The 19,218-nt window shown below is 52.5% G+C and overlaps 1 protein-coding gene across 1 annotated transcript in view; it reads right to left on the reverse strand.

The window, feature by feature from the left end:
• Positions 1-19,218, reverse strand: part of LOC147120800 (angiopoietin-related protein 7-like) — a 121,661-nt gene that overhangs the window by 55,315 nt on the left and 47,128 nt on the right. Inside the window, exon 3 of the mRNA XM_085977121.1 lies at positions 17,201-17,338. Within this exon, the coding sequence (XP_085833247.1) occupies positions 17,201-17,338 (138 nt within the window). The remainder of the gene's footprint in view (positions 1-17,200; positions 17,339-19,218) is intronic.

Consider the following 19,218-nt stretch of genomic DNA (forward strand, 5'->3'; position numbering starts at 1 on the left):
AGAGGGTGGGTAGGTGGGGTTGGGGATATGGGGAGAGGGTGGGTACGTGGGGTTGGGGATACAGGGGGAAGGTGGGTAGGTGGGGTTGAGGATATGGGGAGAGGGTGGGTAGGTGGGGTTGGGGATATGGGGAGAGGGTGGGTAGGTGGGGTTGGGGATATGGGGAGAGGGTGGGTAGGTGGGGTTGGGGGATATGGGGAGAGGGTGGGTAGGTGGGGTTGGGGATACGGGGAAAGGTGGGTAGGTGGGGTTGGGGATATGGGGAGAGGGTGGGTACGTGGGGTTGGGGATACGGGGAGAAGGTGGGTAGGTGGGGTTGAGGATATGGGGAGAAGGTGGGTAGGTGGGGTTGGGGATACGGGGAGAAGGTGGGTAGGTGGGGTTGGGGATACGGGGAGAGGGTGGGTAGGTGGGGTTGGGGATACGGGGAGAGGGTGGGTAGGTGGGGTTGGGGATATGTGGAGAAGGTGGGTAGGTGGGGTCGGGGATATGGGGAGAGGGTGGGTAGGTGGGGTTGGGGATACGGGGATAAGGTTGGTAGGTGAGGTTGGGGATATGGGGAGAAGGTGGGTAGGTGGGGTTGGGGATATGGGGAGAGGGTGGGTAGGTGGGGTTGGGGATACAGGGGGAAGGTGGGTAGGTGGGGTTGAGGATATGGGGAGAGGGTGGGTAGGTGGGGTTGGGGATATGGGGAGAGGGTGGGTAGGTGGGGTTGGGGATATGGGGAGAGGGTGGGTAGGTGGGGTTGGGGGATATGGGGAGAGGGTGGGTAGGTGGGGTTGGGGATACGGGGAAAGGTGGGTAGGTGGGGTTGGGGATATGGGGAGAGGGTGGGTAGGTGGGGTTGAGGATATGGGGAGAGGGTGGGTAGGTGGGTTTGGGGATATGGGGAGAGGGTGGGTAGGTGGGGTTGGGGGATATGGGGAGAGGGTGGGTACGTGGGGTTGGGGATACGGGGAGAAGGTGGGTAGGTGGGGTTGAGGATATGGGGAGAGGGTGGGTAGGTGGGGTTGGGGATATGGGGAGAGGGTGGGTAGGTGGGGTTGGGGATATGGGGAGAGGCTGGGTAGGTGGGGTTGGGGATATGGGGATAAGGTGGGTAGGTGAGGTTAGGGATATGGGGAGAGGGTGGGTACGTGGGGTTGGGGATACGGGGAGAAGGTGGGTAGGTGGGGTTGGGGATACGGGGAGAAGGTGGGTAGGTGGGGTTGGGGATATGGGGAGAGGGTGGGTACGTGGGGTTGGGGATACGGGGAGAAGGTGGGTAGGTGGGGTTGGGGATATGGGGAGAGGGTGGGTACGTGGGGTTGGGGATACGGGGAGAAGGTGGGTAGGTGGGGTTGGGGATATGGGGAGAAGGTGTGTAGGTGGGGTTGGGGATATGGGGAGAAGGGGTTAGGGGAGCTGAATCAACACTTGTAACTTGGGTGAGGCTCCTGGAGTATAGAATTAAACAGTTCTGCAGAAGCACAGAGTGGCATTAAATGGAGTGTACTTAAACAGAGGCCTAGAAATTCAGTATCGCCACGTTTGGGGCGTTATAGTCGAGCGTGCGCTAAATTTAGCGCCCGGCGCAAATTATCGCCACCTTCAGTGAAATTGACTTGCTTCGCCCCAAGAGGTTCTTGGTGTGCTAAAGCAGGCGCTGCACGACTGTCCTAAGGTGCTAAGCCGGCTACTTGAGGCACTACCACCGAGGGCGGGCGCAGCGCAGCTGCGGCGAGTTATCGATTGCAGGCAGACACGCTGGCGCCGGTCACCTCTTAAAGGGGTGGGTCGATTTGGCTTGCAGCCACGCCCTGCACGTTGGAGCCCTGATTCTCGGCCTGGACAGACCTGCTGCGACATTGTAATGCCTACGACCATGGAGAGGGCCAGGGAGCGAGCGCAACGGTTCAGTGAGGGGGCCCTGAACGTTCTGGTTGGCGCAGTGGAGCGCAGGCGATCTATCCTGTTTCCGGACAGTGGCAGGAGGCCGCTGCCCAACGAATATCGAAAAGCTTGGAGGGAGTTGGCACACAGAGTGACCTCCAGCAGCATGGTACCTAGGACCCCAACACAATGCAGGAAGAAGTTCAATGACCTCACTCGGGTTGTCAGGGTGAGTACCCTTTCCAGTATCCTCTTCATCCCTGCATGTGCACCTCACTTTATGGCCAAAGGGTCCTGAAAGCCCCAATCCCCAGCCCTCATCCAACACCTATGGGCCTTTCATGAAACTCACATGCACATTCACCACTTTACACACTGTCAGGGCTATTCCACCATGGGAGGCAGTGCAGCCAAGATCAGGGCTTCACACTGTAAGGGCTATTCGACCATGGGAGGCAGTGCAGCCAAGATCAGGGCTTCACACTGTAAGGGCTATTCGACCATGGGAGGCAGTGCAGCCAAGATCAGGGCTTCACACTGTAAGGGCTATTCCACTATGGGAGGCAGTGCAGCCAAGATCAGAGCTTCACACTGTCAGGGCTAATCCACCATGGGAGGCAGTGCAGCCAAGATCAGGGCTTCACACTGTACTCAGAGCCCGGCCTTTCTCTTGCAGGGCAAGCTGGCGCACAATAGGAGGCAGCAGCAACGGACCGGGGGAGGCCGTCCTGAACTTAAAGACCTCAGCGATCTGGAGCAGCGAGTCGAGCAGATTATGGCAGGCCGGATGATTGGCCCCGTCACCACTGGAGATGCCGACCCCGTTCTGGACAGCAATGGTAAGGTCATCACCTTTTTGACCTCTCTCCTTCCACTTGTGCCTCACACCAGCATCCTTTGCCACTATTGAACCAATGCAGTGCATTGCAGCACTCATGCCTCCCTCGCTGCCGCCCTGTCCTCACGCTAAAGCAACTCTTGTACCTCCCTGCTTTCAGATACTGATTCGCCAGGTGAGGAGGCGGGCCCTCAAGCTGCCACTGTGAGTGATTTGGAAGGCGAGGAGGAGGAAGAGGAAGCCGGACCATCAGTGCCACCCTCAGCCGAGGCAGCCCATGGCCATAATGAGGACACGTCTTCCCTGGAGGGGAGCAGGGGGGAAGGGTCTGAGGAGGGTGAAGCTCCGGGGCCCAGCGGGCTGCAGCAACGCGCGGGGGGGGGTAGGGAAGCTCGGCGGCCTTCTCCCCGGAGGGAGTGTCTGGCCTCCAGTCCTGCTACAGTGAGCGCAGAGGAGGTGCGGCTCTTCACTGAAATGGGCGCCCAGGCAGAGCACAGGCACACTGAGCTCATGGCTGCAGTGGCAAGGATGCCTGACTCCATAGAGTCACAGGCAAGGAGTCTGCAGGACTTCGGTGCAGCACAGGCGGCTTCCACGCAAGTGCTTAGTGGTGCCGTGCAGTCAGTGGCTGGTCTGATGCAGACACAGATCAGGGCTACACGGGCACTAACTGCTGCCACCCTCGCTGGATCGGGCAGGATTTGCCGGGGCCCTCGCCGCGCTGCAGCAGGCCAGCAGTCTGTGCCTCAGCAGATTGCTCCGCACGCTGCAGTGCTGGCCCGTGCGAGTGCCAGTGTGTCGTCCGACCAGGGAGTGCCTGTGCTCTGTCAGGTTGGCAGCAGTCCTGCTGCCAACACTGTCACTCCTCCACTGCAGCTGCCACCACCCGTAGGACAGACTGCTGCCGCCCATGCAGAGTTGGAGCAGTCAGCAGCCGGGCCCTCCAGGCCCAGAGCTAGTCCAGGCCATCCCCCAAGGGCATCTGCCGACTCACTTTCTGACACTCAGCAGCCTTCCCCCAGCCTTGCTGCAGCCACTGGGGTCCCATTGCGGAGGAGCTGCAGGGTGGGAAGGGGCCAATCTCGCAAGCGAGGCAGATCGCCCTCGAAGGCCAAAAAGTAGGAGGTGTGGCAAAATGCTGTGATTTTTTTTAGTGAAGGCCAAGGATCATGGTCATTTTTGGTTAACTCTTTTGTTCATTGTCTCCAGGTTTTTCGAGCCAGTTATGTGTCTGACTGTTTTTTTGGGGGTTTCTCTGTATTTGTTTGTCATGTGGGAATGGCACAGAGTTTGTTAAATAAATAATTGTCTTTATTCAGATTGTGCATGTTTGCTCTTTGAACTATTTGTTGCCTTGACCGGCTCAGGGTTTGCGGAACGGTTCCATTCATGTTCTTTCAATGGCACAAGCCATTCCCTCAGAGGGGGCCTAGAACCGACTTGCAATAAGCCGCTGACGGACGGCCCTTGCACTTTGTGCCTCCCTCCCGTCTTGGTGCTCCTCCTCCTCCTCCTCCTCTGCTGGTGCTCCAATGTCTGGTGGCAGTGGCTGAGTCCTGAGGATTGCCAGGTTATGCAGCATGCAGCACACTACAACGAAATGGGAGACTCGCTCAGGTGAGTACTGAAGGGCTCCCCCGGAATGGTCCAGACAGCGGAACCGTTGCTTGAGCACGCCGATTGTGTGCTCACTGATGTTCCTGGTCGCTTGATGGCTGTCATTGTATCGTTCTTCAGCAGGGTTGCTGGGCGCACGGAGCGGGGTCATCAGCGAGGTGCACAAAGGATAGCCCTTGTCCCCGAGAAGCCAACCTCCTGGGTGAGCCGGGGCTTCGAAAAGGTCTGCCACAGAAGTATGGCACAGGATGAAGGCGTCGTGGCTGCTGCCTGGAAAGCGGGCATTGACAGCTAGTATCAGCTGTCTGTGGTCACACACCAACTGCACATTCAACGAATTGAACCCCTTCCGGTTGCGGTAATCCTCAGCATTCTCTAGAGGCGCCCGCTGTTGTGTATGTACCTTTAAGAGAATAACTGGTCTCAGACTGCAGTACCGGCAGTGACCACCCCTGTATAAAAGGCGCTAGAGAGCCTCTGTTGGTTAGATTCGTTTATGCCTTTCACCATTAAAGATCTCTTTGTTTTCTCTCCTGCTAGTCCGTGTCTCAATCATTCACGGACTTAACACTGGCGACGAGTTAGAAACGAACTTACCTGCAACTCAGCAGCAGCTCCGATGACGTGTTGAAGGTCGGAGCCAGAAGAAAGAAAAAAAAAAATAGGCCATTGAAACTCGAGAAACGGGCGTCGACCGTCAATCATCGATTTCAAAACTTGCAGGAGAGACTGTCCAGAGCCAGGCTGGGTTCCTCGGTCCGTGGTTTCCCAGCTAATCGGGCTGGTGGCAGGTAGTGCTCTGATCCTTCCTGGGCTGCGGCGGGCTGAAGCTCGATCGGGTGGCTTTTCAACGGGGCCAGGCAGCGAGTCGGGAAGCAAAGAGAGAGAGAGAGAGGGTGGAGCACACAGGGCGCGGCCGGTGTTTCGAAGCTGGGCAGCGTTCGGACCTCAGAAGAGGGAGGGAAGTGTTCCAGAGGGTCCGCTCCATGACGGGAAGATAATAAAAGAAAACGAATTCATATTTAACGCGCAGGAAACCGTGGAAAGCAGCGCTAACAACAGCGGGGAAGGAGACAAAGCGCGGGAGGCGCCATTTTGTTAAATCGGAGAAGAAGGCAAAGCGCGGGAGGCGCCATTTTAGATTTGCAAGATGCCGAAGACTGGCTGTATCACTGCTTTTGATAATACATTAGAGGACTGGACCACGTATGTGGAAAGAGTCGAGGTATATTTCGAGGCAAACGATATAGCGGAGGGGAAAAAGGCATCAATATTGCTAAATGTAATGGGCACTAGAACGTACGGCCTATTGCGGGATCTGATTACTCCAGCCAAACCGAAGGCGAAGAGTTTTAACGAAATTGTTGCTGTTCTACAGGAGCACTTAAACCCTGCACCGCTGTTGATAGCAGAAAGATTAAAATTCCACAGGAGAACTCAGCACAAAGATGAGAGCAATGCTGAGTATCTTACGGAGCTACGCAAGCTATCAAAGCACTGCCAGTTCGGAGCAGGACTGGCAGATACCCTACGGGACAAATTTGTCTGTGGACTCCTGAGTGAAGGAACACAGAAGAAGTTACTCGCAGAAAAAGAGCTGACGCTAGATAAGGCTTTCAGCGTGGCAGTATCGTATGAAGCAGCAGCCAGGGGAACTGCAGAAATTCAACAAAAACCACAGGAATACGGCACCCACGAAATGACACGGGGATTTGCAAAATGTTATCGCTGCGGCAGAACTAACCATGACCAGAAGGACTGCTGGTCCAAAGACAAAATATGCAGACGATGCGGGAAGATTGGACACATTGCACGAGTTTGTAGGTCTGGGAAGAAGACCAGCGACAACAAAAAGGCTACTAAGGAACCGTACAAGAAAGTACAAAAGATGACGGACAGTAGTTCCGAAGACCAGATGAGCGATAGTGAATCCGAGAACAGGAGATTAAGCTGTCTCAAACTTCACAATGTAATCGCAAAAGAGGATCACCGAACCATTTGGGTCACCCTCACGATAGCAGGGTCCCAAGTTAAAATGGAATTGGATACAGGATCAGCGCTAACCGTCATGAATCGACGAGAATATGAGCGGCTATTTTCACACATACCCTTGAGAGAGACATCCATCGTCTTGACGACGTATACGGGGCAAAAAGTATACCCCAGAGGAAAAATAAGGGTGCCTGTCGAATACAATGGCAAGAAAATACGGAAATTGTATCTCTACATACTGCCAAATGGTGGACCACCGTTATTGGGACGGGAATGGATCAGGAAGATAAACTTAGATTGGCATTCCATTCATGCAATGACGGTGGACGGTAAAAAAGATGAAGACGTCACTCCTGGACGATTGTCAACAATCTTAGCTAACGCCAAAGAGGTATTTCAACAAGAACTGGGCACGCTTAAAGGCGTAACCGCCTCGTTAAAAATAGAAGAGAATGCAGTTCCCAAGTTTTTCAAAGCGAGACCGGTACCATATGCAATTCGTCCAGCCGTCGAGGCAGAGCTGGAGAATCTGGAGAAGGCGGGCGTGTTGTCTAAGGTCGACTGGAGTGAGTGGGCGACACCCATCGTTCCTGTCATGAAGAAAACGTTAAGCAATAAGTCTGGAGAGCCAAGGAAGATTCGCATCTGTGCGGATTTCAAGGTGACGGTGAACCCTGTCCTTCACACAGTACAATATCCTCTTCCAAGGATAGAAGACATCTTCGCCTCACTGTCTGGAGGGAAGCGTTTTACAAAAATTGACCTAGCACAAGCATATTTGCAGATGGCGGTTGAAGAGTCCTCTAGAAAGTATCTCACAATAAACACTCACAAAGGTCTTTACCAGTATCATCGATTGGTATTCGGAATAGCATCGGCTCTGGCAATATGGCAAAGAGCGATGGAACAAGTCCTGCAAGGGATTCCGGGGACTCAGAGTTACTTGGACGACATCCTTGTAACAGGTGAAGATGACAGTGAACACCTTAACAACCTAGAACAGGTGCTCACTAGACTACGGGAACATGGGCTGCGAGCCAACCGCCCCAAGTGCGAATTTTTTAAGAAACAGCTATCGTATTGTGGCCACATGATTGATGAAGAGGGGTTACATAAGTCCCCTGACAAAATTGAAGCGGTTGTTAAGGCCCCAGCGCCTGAAAATGTGTCGCAACTGATGTCATTCCTCGGGTTGGTGAATTACTATCATAAGTTTTTGCCGAATTTGTCGACAATTTTGCACCCACTGAACGCCCTGCTACGAACGGGGGTAGCATGGAAATGGAGCGATGATTGTAAACGTGCTTTTCAGAAGAGTAAGGACTTAATCACTTCGAAGGAAGTATTGGCTCACTACAACCCAGCACTGCCAATCAGGCTGGCGTGTGATGCGTCTCCCTACGGCATTGGGACGGTACTGTCACATAAATTCCTTGATGGTTTGGAGAGGCCGATAGCTTTTGCGTCACGCTCGTTAACTTCTGCCGGGCGTAACTACGCCCAGATTGACAGAGAAGCCCTCAGCCTAATGTGGGGGGTGAAGAAGTTCAATCGCTATCTGCACGGTCAAAAATTTACTCTACTAACCGATCATCAACCTCTTGTCTCCATTTTCAACCCTCAGAAGGGCGTACCGATAATGACAGCACAACGGCTGCAGAGATGGTCCCTTTTCCTAGGGGCACACCAATATGACATCGAGTACAAAGGAACTAAACAGCATGGAAATGCTGATGGATTGTCACATCTACCGTTGCCGACGGTGGAAGAAGAAGACCTTGCAGTGGATCCAATGGAGTTATTCCACTCGACCATAGTCGAATGTCTCCCTGTGACGAATGCAAACATAGAAAAGGAAACACGTAATGACCCGACACTATCACGGGTCTATGATTTAACGGTGAAGGGATGGCCAGCACATGGCGAACCACTGCTGCCAGCATTCTCGCCGAGAAGAGAACAGCTGTCAGTGTGCAGAGGAACCTTGATGTGTGGATCCAGAGTAGTAATTCCACCTAAGTTGACGGATAGAGTGCTCAATGAGCTTCATGAGGGTCATCTGGGTGGGGTAAAAATGAAGAGCTTAGCCAGAGCGTTTGTGTGGTGGCCGGGAATCGATAGAGAAATCGAAGAGATGACCAAGAGCTGTGCAGGATGCCAGAAGGTCCAAAACGCCCCACCACAAGCTCCTCTGCATCCATGGGAGTGGCCCTCATCTCCATGGCAAAGGGTGCACATTGATTTTGCTGGTCCCTTCATGGACTCGATGTTTTTAATTGCGGTGGATGCACATTCAAAGTGGCCAGAGGTAATAAAAATGTCCTCAACCACCACGGAAAAAACTATCGCAGTTTTACGAACCATATTCGCCAGGAATGGGCTGCCTGAACAGATTTGCTCTGACAATGGACCACAGTTTGTGTCTGAAGAGTTCCGGAGGTTCTTAAAGAACAATGGTGTTAAGCATTACACATCTGCCCCATATCATCCAGCCACTAATGGATTGGCCGAGAGGTTTGTCCAAACATTCAAGAAGGCTATCAAGGCAATGTGTAATGAAGATATACCCCTACAACACAAGGTGGACAACTTCTTGTTTGCCTACCGGAATGCGACACATGCGGTTACCAACCAAACTCCAGCCATGATGTTCTTCAATCGAAGACTACGATGCCGCTTGGATTTGGTTAAGCCAAACGTCCGAAGAGATGTGTGTGGTAAACCACTGTTGTTGTTGTTATTGTTGTTGTTGTTGTTGTTATTACACACTGTTGTACCTATGCATGCCTCAACATGTCTCGGCTGGCTCCACCCACACAGGCCCAGGTATAAAGGTGATTGACCTGCAGCCCCCTGCCTTCTTGGAACCCAGTCAACCACGAGAGGCATGCTCTGTTCTTTGCTAATAAAAGCCTTTAGTTACTCTCTTAACTCTCAGTCTTTTATGAGTAATTGATAGCGCATCAATGTGGAGAACAGGCAGTTTCAGAATATGAATGAAAGGCCGACCAGGAGTTTTAAGATAGGTCAACCAGTTTTGGCCCGGGACTACCGCACTGAGAAATGGCAGCCAGGAATGATTTGTACATGACAAGGACCTCTCATGTATACCGTGGACGTTGGGGAGAGCATTGTAAGACGCCATGCTGACCAGATTCTAGAGTCACTGGAAAACATCAACTCCACACCACGATCTGATACACCTGGTAATGAAATCGACGTTCCAATTGCAGCTACCGCAGAACCGGTAATACTGGAAGCAGATGAACCAAACAACGACATTGATTCCGACTCAACATTGCCAGAAGAACCTGATACTCCAAAGAGGCGTTATCCAGACAGAATCAGGAAGCCTCCTCAAAGACTGAACTTATAATTGCTTAAACTTAACCAATGTATCTAGCAACAGTAATTGTGATTGTAATTCGTTATCATTAGTTGTTAAATGAATGTTATGTACTGTTTATCTAAAAGGGGAGGAATTGTTGTGTATGTACCTTTAAGAGAATAACTGGTCTCAGACTGCAGTACCGGCAGTGACCACCCCTGTCTAAAAGGCGCTAGGGAGCCTCTGTTGGTTAGATTCGTTTATGCCTTTCACCAGTAAAGACTTGTTTGTTTCTCTCCTGCTAGTCCGTGTCTCAATCATTCACGGACTTAACAACCGCAAAGCCACATGCGTGCAGTCAGTGGTGCCCTGGACCATGGGGAAGCCCACTATTTTTGCAAATCCCATTGCGCGCTCTTGCTGCTTGTCCAGGGTAATGGGGAAGGAAATGTACTGACGTCTCCTTTTGAAGAGGGCAGTCATGACCTGGTGGATGCAGCAATGCACCGTGAACTGGGAGACTTTGGCACTGTCCCCAGTAGTGGATTGGAAGGAGCTGGTGGCATAGAAGTTGAGAGCCACTGTCACCTTCACTGCCACTGACAGAGACGTCCTGCTCCTCAGCTGAGGCTGCAGATCTGGCTGAAGCAGGTGGCAGAGCTCAGTGACCAGCTCCCTTCTGAATCGAAGCCTTCGAACACACTGCTCCTCAGACATGTTGAGGTAGGAGAAGTGCTGGCGGAATACCCTGGGAGGGTAAGGCCTCCTGTGCCGACGCCTGTTGGCCCTCCTCCGTCTGGCCATGATTGGCACTCTCTCTCGGCATCTCTGAGCCCTCTCAATGCAATGGAGAAACCCAACGTTTCCACCCATTGCAGCCCCCATAATATGTGGCCACTCAAGGTTATGGCACTGAAAAATCAATCCAACTGCAAAGTTCTGGGCTGAAGCCAGAAGTACCTGTGCGAGCGCTGAGTCAAAGCAGAAAGCTCTCTCCCTCTGTCTCTCTGCAAATCTCTCTCTCTCTCACAGAAGGAGTGGTACAAAAATGGCTACCACTCAGAAGCCAGGAAGAGCCCCCTTTAAATAGCGGCCCCCCAGCCCCACAGCGACTGGGAACCGTTCCAGTCAACCATTCGCTGGGAGCGCCAGGCGGAAAGAGGGGGGCGCCACTGAAGTTCCGGTTCGGGGCGCCCCAAGGGCGTTGCACCATGAAATGACGTCAGGATCTGCGCGCGCAGCTCAGCGGGCGTTGCGGTTTTGCGCCGCCGCTAAATGTCCGCTCAATTTCACGAGAGGCGCAGGTCGCGCCGCGCCCGGGCGCTAGCCGCTTCGCGCCCCACTTATCGCCCTCTTAAGGCACTAACGGCTGGTGCTAACAACTGAATTGCTCCCCCAGGGTGTTTTATTTGGGAATTTGGAGAGAGTGGGAATTCGGGGGAAGAGGGGGAAGGAGGTGCTGCTTTCTGCCTCTACTACTTGTAGTGCTTTGTGTTACAGGGAGATATTTAATTTCATTTACCCATAACTTAATCTAGATCAAGTAAGTAATCAAGAAATGAAACTGTAAACTAAGTTACTTAAATACAAATTTAATTAAATGCCAGCTGTGGCTCAGTGGGTAACATCCTCGCCTCTGAGTCAGAAGGTTGTGGGTTCAAGTCCCACTCCAGAGACTTGAGCACAAAAACCCAGGCTGACACTCACAGTGCAGTGCTGAGGGAGTACTGCACTGTCGGAGGGGCAGTACTGAGGGAGTGCGGTACTGAGGGAGCGCCGCACTGTCAGAGGGGCAGTACTGAGGGAGTGCTGCACTGTCGGAGGGGCAGTACTGAGGGAGCACCGCACTGTCGGAGGGGCAGCACTGTCGGAGGGCCAGTACTGAGGGAGCGTCGCACTGTCGGAGGGGCAGTACTGAGGGAGTGCCGCACTGTCGGAGGGGCAGCACTGTCGGAGGGCCAGTACTGAGGGAGCGCCGCACTGTCGGAGGGGCAGTACTGAGGGAGTGCCGCACTGTCGGAAGGGCAGTACTGAGGGAGCGCTGCACTGTCGGAGCGGCAGTACTGAGGGAGCGCTGCACTGTCGGAGGGTCAGTACTGAGGGAGCGTCGCACTGTCGGAGGGGCAGTACTGAGGGAGCGCCACACTGTCGGAAGGGCAGTACTGAGGGAGCGCTGCACTGTTGGAGGGGCAGTACTGAGGGAGCGCTGCACTGTCGGAGGGGCAGTACTGAGGGAGTGCAGCACTGTTGGAGGGGCCGTCTTTCGGATGAGACCTTAAACCAAGGCCCCGCCTGCCCTCTCAGGTGGATGTAAAAGATCCCACGGCACTACTTCGAAGAAGAGCAGGGGAGTTATCACTGGTGTCCTGGCCAACATTTATCCCTCAACCAACATAACAAAAGCAGATTAGCTGGTCATTATTACATTGCTGTTTGTGGGACCTTGCTGTGTGCAAATTGGCTGCCACGATTCCCACACTACAACAGTGGCTCCACTTCAAAAGTACTTCATTGACTGTAAAGCGCTTTGAGACGTCTGGTGGTCGTGAAAGGCGCTATAGAAATGCAAATCTTTCTTCTTTCAATAAAACCAATTCCTATCGGGATGGCAGTGCAGGCGATGTGCCGCAAGTAAGTGCCTGCATCTTGAGGAACTTCAGCTCAGAGTTGTTGAGCTGGAGTCTGAGGTGCAGACATTGTGGGGCATCAGGGATGGGGAGAGTTACCTGGACACTTTGATCCAGGAGGCAGTCACACCCCTTAGGTTAGGTATTGGTACAGGTCTGGTTAGTGGTCAGGGACAGGAGGGTGTGACTGCAACTCAGCCAGGTAAGGGGAGCCCAGGTGCAGTGCTGGAGGAGCCTCAGCCTTTGCCCTTGTCCAACAGGTATGAGGATCTTGTTGCCTGTGTGGATGAGGGAAAAGCCTGCAGGATGGATGAGCAAACTGACCACGGCACCATGGTACAGGAGGCCATTCAAGTGGGGGGAGTGAAAGGGAATGTAGGTGTGGTAGGAGACAGTATAGTCAGGGGGATAGATACTGTTCTCTGCAGACACGACCGAGAGTTCCGAAGGTTGTGTTACCTGCCCAGTGCCAGGGTTAAAGACATCTCCTCGTGGCTGGAGAAGAACTTGGAGTGGGAAAGAAAGAAAGACTTGCATTTATATAGCGCCTTTCACGACCACCGGACGTCTCAAAGCGCATTACAGCCAATGAAGTACTTCTGAAGTGGAGTCATTGTTGTAATGTGGGAAGGGGAGGATCCAGTTATCGTGGTCCACGTAGGAACCAACAACATAGGTAGAACCAGGAATGAGGTTCTGTTCAGAGAGTTTGAGGAGTTGAGGTCCAAATTAAAAAGCAGAACCTCAAAGGTAATAATCTCTGGATTGTTACCTGAGCCACGCGCCAATTGGCACAGGGACAAACAGATTAGAGGTTTAAACGCGTGGCTCAAAGAGTGGTTGGGAGGAAGGGGTTTCAGTTCATGGGGCACTGGCACCAGTACTGGGGAAAGAGGGAGCTGTTCCGTTGGGATGGGCTCCACTTAAACCGGGCTGGAATCAGTGTCCTGGCGATTCGAATAACTAGGACAGTAGACAGGGCATTAAACTAATGAAGGGGGTGGGGGGAGGATTCAGGAAAGAGTAAATTTAAAAGCAGCGAGAGAAATGTCAAGGCTCTCGAGCAGAGTTTTGGGTAAAAATAAGCAGAGTGGGTCAGGAAGGGACAGAGAGTAACAAAGGTCATAGGGCATCAGTGACTGAGGTGACATCAGGGCAAAAGAGAAATAAGTCAAAGCTAAAGGCACGATATCTGAATGTGCGAAGCATTCGCAACAAAATAGATGAATTAATAGCGCAGATAGAAATCAACAGGTTTGATCTAATAGCCATAACGGAGACGGGGTTGCAAAGTGACCAAGGTTGGGAACTAAATATTCTAGGATGTTAACTTTTAGAAGAGATAGGCAAAATGGAAAAGGAGGAGGGGCCCTGGTAATAAAAGATGGGATAAAGACAGTCGAGAGAAAGGGGGAGAAATTCAGTATCGCCCTGTTTGGGGCGCCATTATCGGCCACAAATCAAAATGAGCCTGCAAAGTGCTGCTCAGTACCCCAAACTCCTTCACACAGCGTTGAATCTCTCCAGAAGTCTCTCTCTCTCTCTCTCAGAATGTGTGGTGCAAAAATGTCACCGACAAAAAAAGGCAGGAAGTGGCCGCCTTTAAATAGCGCTCCCCCAGTCCCTTCCCGACTGCAAAACGCTCCCCTCAACCTGTCGTTGCTAGCGGCAGGCGGTAAGGCAGGGGGCGCCACTCAATATCCGGTCCGGGGCGCTACCGGGGCGTTGCGCACTCGACTGACGTCACGATCTGCCGGCGCAGGAGATCGTGGCGGGAGTGTTTAGCGCCGCCGCAAAATGTCTGGCTAATTTCACGAGGCGCAAACATCGCCGCGCCCCATTAGCGCCCTCTTAAGGCGCTAATGGGAGGCGCAAACAACTGAATTCTTCCCCCAAAGGATCTTAGCTCAAAAAAATCAAGAAGTAGAATCAGTTTGGGTGGAGCTAAGAACCAGCAAGGGGCAGAAAACATTGGTGGGAGTTGTTTATAGGCCCCCAAACAGTAGTTTAATGTAGGGCAGAGTATAAATCAGGAAACCCCGCTGGGGTCGAGAATTCCAAAGATTCACCACCCTCTGAGTGAAGAAATTCCTCCTCATCTCAGTCCTAAATGGCCGACCCCTTATCCTGAGACTGTGACCCCTGGTTCTCGACTCTCCAGCCAGGGGGAAACAACCTCTCAGCATCTACCCTATCTATCCCCCTCAGAATCTTGTACGTTTCAATGAGATCACCTCTCATTCTTCTAAACTCCAGAGAGTATCGGCCCATTCTACACAATCCCTCATAGGACAACCCTCTCATCCCAGGAATCAATAAGAACATAAGAACATAAGAACTAGGAGCAGGAGTAGGCCATTCGGCCCTTCGAGCCTGCTCCGCCATTCAATGAGATCATGGCTGATCTTCGACCTCAACTCCATTCACCGGCCCTATCGCCATATCCCTTGATGCCCTCACTAGTCAGAAATCTATCGACCCCTGTTTTGAATATACCCAATGACTGAGCCTCCACAGCCCTCTGGGGTAGAGAATTCCAAAGATTCACCACCCTCTGAGTGAAGAAATTTCTTCTCATCTCAGTCCTGAATGGCCTACCCTTTATCCTGAGACTGTGGCCCCTGGTTCTAGACTCCCCAGCCAAGGGAAACATTCTCCCAGCATCCACCCAATCAAGCCCTGTAATAATTTTGTATGCTTCAATGAGATCCCCTCTCATTCTTCTGAATTCAAGAGAATACAGGCCTAGTTTACTCAATCTCTTCTCATACGACAGTCCCCCCATCCCAGGAATCAATCTCGTGAACCTTCGTTGCACTCCCTCTAAGGCAAGTATGTCGTTTCTCAGATAAGGAGACCAAAACTGTGCGCAGTACTCCAGGTGTGGTCTCACCAAAGCCCTGTACAGTTGTAGCAGGACTTCCCTACTTTTATACTCCAACCCCCTTGCAATAAAGGCCAACAGGCGGTTCCGAGAAGGTTCACGAGGTTGATTCCTGAGATGAAGGGTTGTCTTATGAAGAAAGATTGAGCAGGTTGGGCCTATACTCATTGGAGTTTAGAAGAATGAGAGGGGATCTTATTGAAACATATAAGATTCTGAAGGGGCTCGACAGGGTAGATGCAGAGAGGTTGTTTCCCCTCGTGGGGGAATCTAGAACTAGGGGGCATAATTTCAGACTAAGGGGTCGCCCATTTAAATCGGAAATGAAGAGGAATTTCTTCTCTCAGAGGGTCGTGAATCTTTGGAATTCTCTTCCCCAGAGAGCTGTGGAGGCTGGGTCAGTGAATATATCTGAGGTGGAGAGAGACAGATATTTGAACAATAAGGGAGTCGAGGGTTATGGGGAGTGGGCAGGGAAGTGGAGTTGAGGCCAAGATCAGATCAGCCATGATCTCATTGAATGGCGGAGCAGGCTCGAGGGGCCGAATGACCGACTCCTGTTCTAACATACCATTTGCCTGCCCAATTGCTGCTGTGCCTGCAGACTAACTCTCTGTGTTTCCTGTACGGGAAACTCCGAAATCTCTCTGAACACCAACATTTCATAGTTTCTCACCATTTAAAAAAATATTGTTTTCCAAAGTGACTAACCTCACATTTCCCCACGTTATACTCCATCTGCCACCTTACTGCCCACTCACTCAGTCTATCGATAACCCTTTGCAGACTCTGTGTTCTCCTCACAGCTCACTGTCCCACCTAGCTTTGTATCATCAGCAAACTTGGATACATTACACTCAGTCCCTTCATCTAGGTCATTAACATAGATTGTGAATAGCTGAGGCCCCAACACTGATCCCTGTGACACCCCACTAGTTACAGCCTGCCAACCTGAAAAAGATCCGTTTATCCCTACTCTCTGTTTTCTGTCCGTTAACCAACCCTCTCTCCATGCTACTATATTACCCCCAACCCCATGAGCCCTAATCTTGTGTAATAACCTGTTATGTGGCACCTTATTGAATGCCTTTTGGAAATCCAGATATACTACATCCACTGGTTCCCCTTTATCTACCCTGCTCATTATATCCTCAAAAAACTAATAAATTTGTTGAGCACGATTTCCCTTTCATAAAACCATGTTGACTCTGCCTAACCATGTGATTTTCTAAGTGCCCTGATACCACTTCCTTAACAATGGATTCCAGCATTTTCCCAATGACTGGTGTCAGGCTAACTGGCCTGTAGTTCCCTGTTTTCTCTCCCCCTCCTTTCTTGAATAGCCTTGAATGACAACATGTGATCTCATTTGAAAGACTTCACGTCTGACAGCAGGCGACTTCTATAACGGGCGACGATCTGCACTGCTGGTCCACGAACATGCGGTGAAGATGAAAGTTTACCCCACAAGGCCAATCAGGCTTCCAACATCCAACTTAGTGACTTCCTCAAAAAATTCAACCTGGTTGGTGAGGCAACACCTGTCCAGAGCTTGGGTCCAGGTGCTTATTCTCAGGATCTCGAATGATCCCTTCTATTTTTGGCCAGCGGTGGATGAGGGTGGGGTCAGGGGCCAGGGGTCATGGGGGAGACTCCACTCTCCCCGAATAAGGCCAGCGGTGGATGAGGAGCGGGGCCAGGGGTCAGGGCGGGATCTCCCAGCCCACTTAAGATGGGCGGAGGATTGGCAGCTGGTACACGGGTGAGGCCGATTGGAGGAAGTGGGGACCACCCAGGGGTTCAGTCCCGGGCCACGGCTGGGACCCCAAAGGTTGAGGCAATGTTTTAGACATTTAGCCGGAGGTGGGGGGAGGGGGTTCGCCCTGTGGTTTAATGTGAATGAGGAGAGTTCCCCCTGACCTCATGACCTTTGGCGAGGTCAGTACTAGAGGTCTAGGCTGGGTGAATGTCCTATCCTGGCACACTGCACAGCCACCCCAGGGTTACAGTAACACAGCCTGAGGCTCCAAGCCTCTCCCTACCTGCAGTCTCCATATCACAGTAGACCCTGGTGGGCACTCCGCCGATGGAGGGGACGATGCTGTAGACTCCAGACCGACTGACCCTGTTATAGTAGATGGACGCACAGTCGATGGGGCAATTCCGTACATACTGTAGATCTGAGGGAGGCAAGAAACACGGATGGGTGAGGACATCTGGTGGAGGGAGGGGGTATCACCCAGACCAGAGGTCCAGGATGAAGACATGAAACCTGGGCACAAGCACACTAGGACCTGGGCTTTCTGGCCACATTTATTATCTGCCCGTTCTCCCCAACCTCTGCCCTCTCCCCGACATCTGCTCCATCTGCCAACCTCTAACCTCTCCCCAACCTCTGGCCCCTGTCCGCAATCTCTGCTCGCTTGCCATGACCTTTGCCCCCTCTCCCTGACCTCTGCCAGGGTCCCTGTGATGTGCCTCAATAAATCCGAGACTCGATGTTAGCGAAACAAAACAAGGCTTTGATTGACTTAGAAGGTAACACACAGAGGAGAATGTATCTTCCATCCAGAGGTCTGCCGTACTGGATGTGCTGCAGGCTGGGCCAGCTGACATAGGAGCCAGGTATGGGCGGAGCCCTACACACAGTACAATACAATGGAAATGAAACTGAGACCAACCACAGTCACAGGCAGAGAAATACTGATGAGTGATGAATGGAATATTTCATCACATTCACCCCTTCTATAGATTTAGTCTGTTCGGGGGTTTGATAGTCCTTTGCGACTGACGTGGTTGTTGTGGTGCCGCGGGTGTCGGCTGGGTGTCCCCGGTGGCCTCCTGGGTTTCTGCCGGGGGCGCCGCCAGGGTTGTTGAAGGGGTAGTTGGTGGGGGTACCGTTGGTCGATGTTCTTCTGGGGGTGATGAAAGAGTAGTGGGTGGGTAAGAGTTGCTGTGATCGTTGTCGCTGCTATCGCCGTGGTTGTTGTTGTTACCGGCTGGGGCGACGTCTTTTATGGACACGGTGTCCTCCCTTCCGTCGGCGTGCCGGACATACGCGTATTGGGGGTTGGCGTGGAGTAGGTGCATTGACTCCACGAGAGGTTCCGTCTTGTGGCCCCTCACATGCCTTCGCACGAATACCGGACCTGGGGTGGAGAGCCATGACGGCATGGATACGCCTGAGGTGGATTTCCGGGGAAAGACAAACATTCGCTCGTGAGGCGTGGCATTAGTGGCAGTACACAATAGCGACCGTATCGAATGGAGCACATCTGGGAGGACTTCCTGCCAGCGGGAGATAGGGAGGCCTTTGGTCCTTAGAGCTAGAGTGACTGCTTTCCATACTGTCCCGTTCTCTCGCTCCACTTGACCGTTACCCCGGGGGTTGTAGCTGGTGGTACGGCTCCTGGCGATCCCCCTGGACAGCATGTACTGGCGTAGCTCTTCACTCATGAAGGACGCCCCCCTATCCGTATGGATGTAGCTCGGCATACCGAACAGGCAGAACAGGCTGTTGAGGCATTTAATGACCGTGGCGCTGGTCATGTCTGGGCAGGGGAAGGCGAATGGGAAACGAGAGTATTCGTCCACAATGTTCAGGAAGTAAACATTGCGGTCGACGGACGGGAGGGGGCCCTTGAAATCTAAGCTGAGCCGCTCAAAGGGCCGTGTAGCTTTGATTAAGTGGGCTCTATCTGGGCGGTAGAACCGAGGCTTGCACTCAGCGCAAGTGCGACAGTTCCTGGTCAGGGACCGAACTTCCTCTATCGAGTAGGGTAAGTTGCGGGACTTTATGAAGTGGAACAGCCGCGTGACCCCTGGGTGGCAGAGGTCATTGTGGAGGGTCTGTAGCCGATCCCCGGTGGCGCTGGCACACATCCCTCGTGAGAGGGCGTCGGGGGATTCGTTAAGGGCCCCTGGCCGGTAAATGATGTCATAATCGAAGGTGGAGAGCTCGATCCGCCACCTAAGAATCTTATCATTTTTAATCTTCCCCCTCTGTTTATTATTGAACATAAACGCTACCGACCGCTGGTCGGTAAGTAGGGTGAAGCGT

The sequence above is a fragment of the Somniosus microcephalus genome, chromosome 3, assembly GCF_052327205.1.
Source record: "Somniosus microcephalus isolate GS21.2 chromosome 3, FLI_Smic_1.0, whole genome shotgun sequence".
Taxonomy (NCBI): domain Eukaryota; kingdom Metazoa; phylum Chordata; class Chondrichthyes; order Squaliformes; family Somniosidae; genus Somniosus; species Somniosus microcephalus.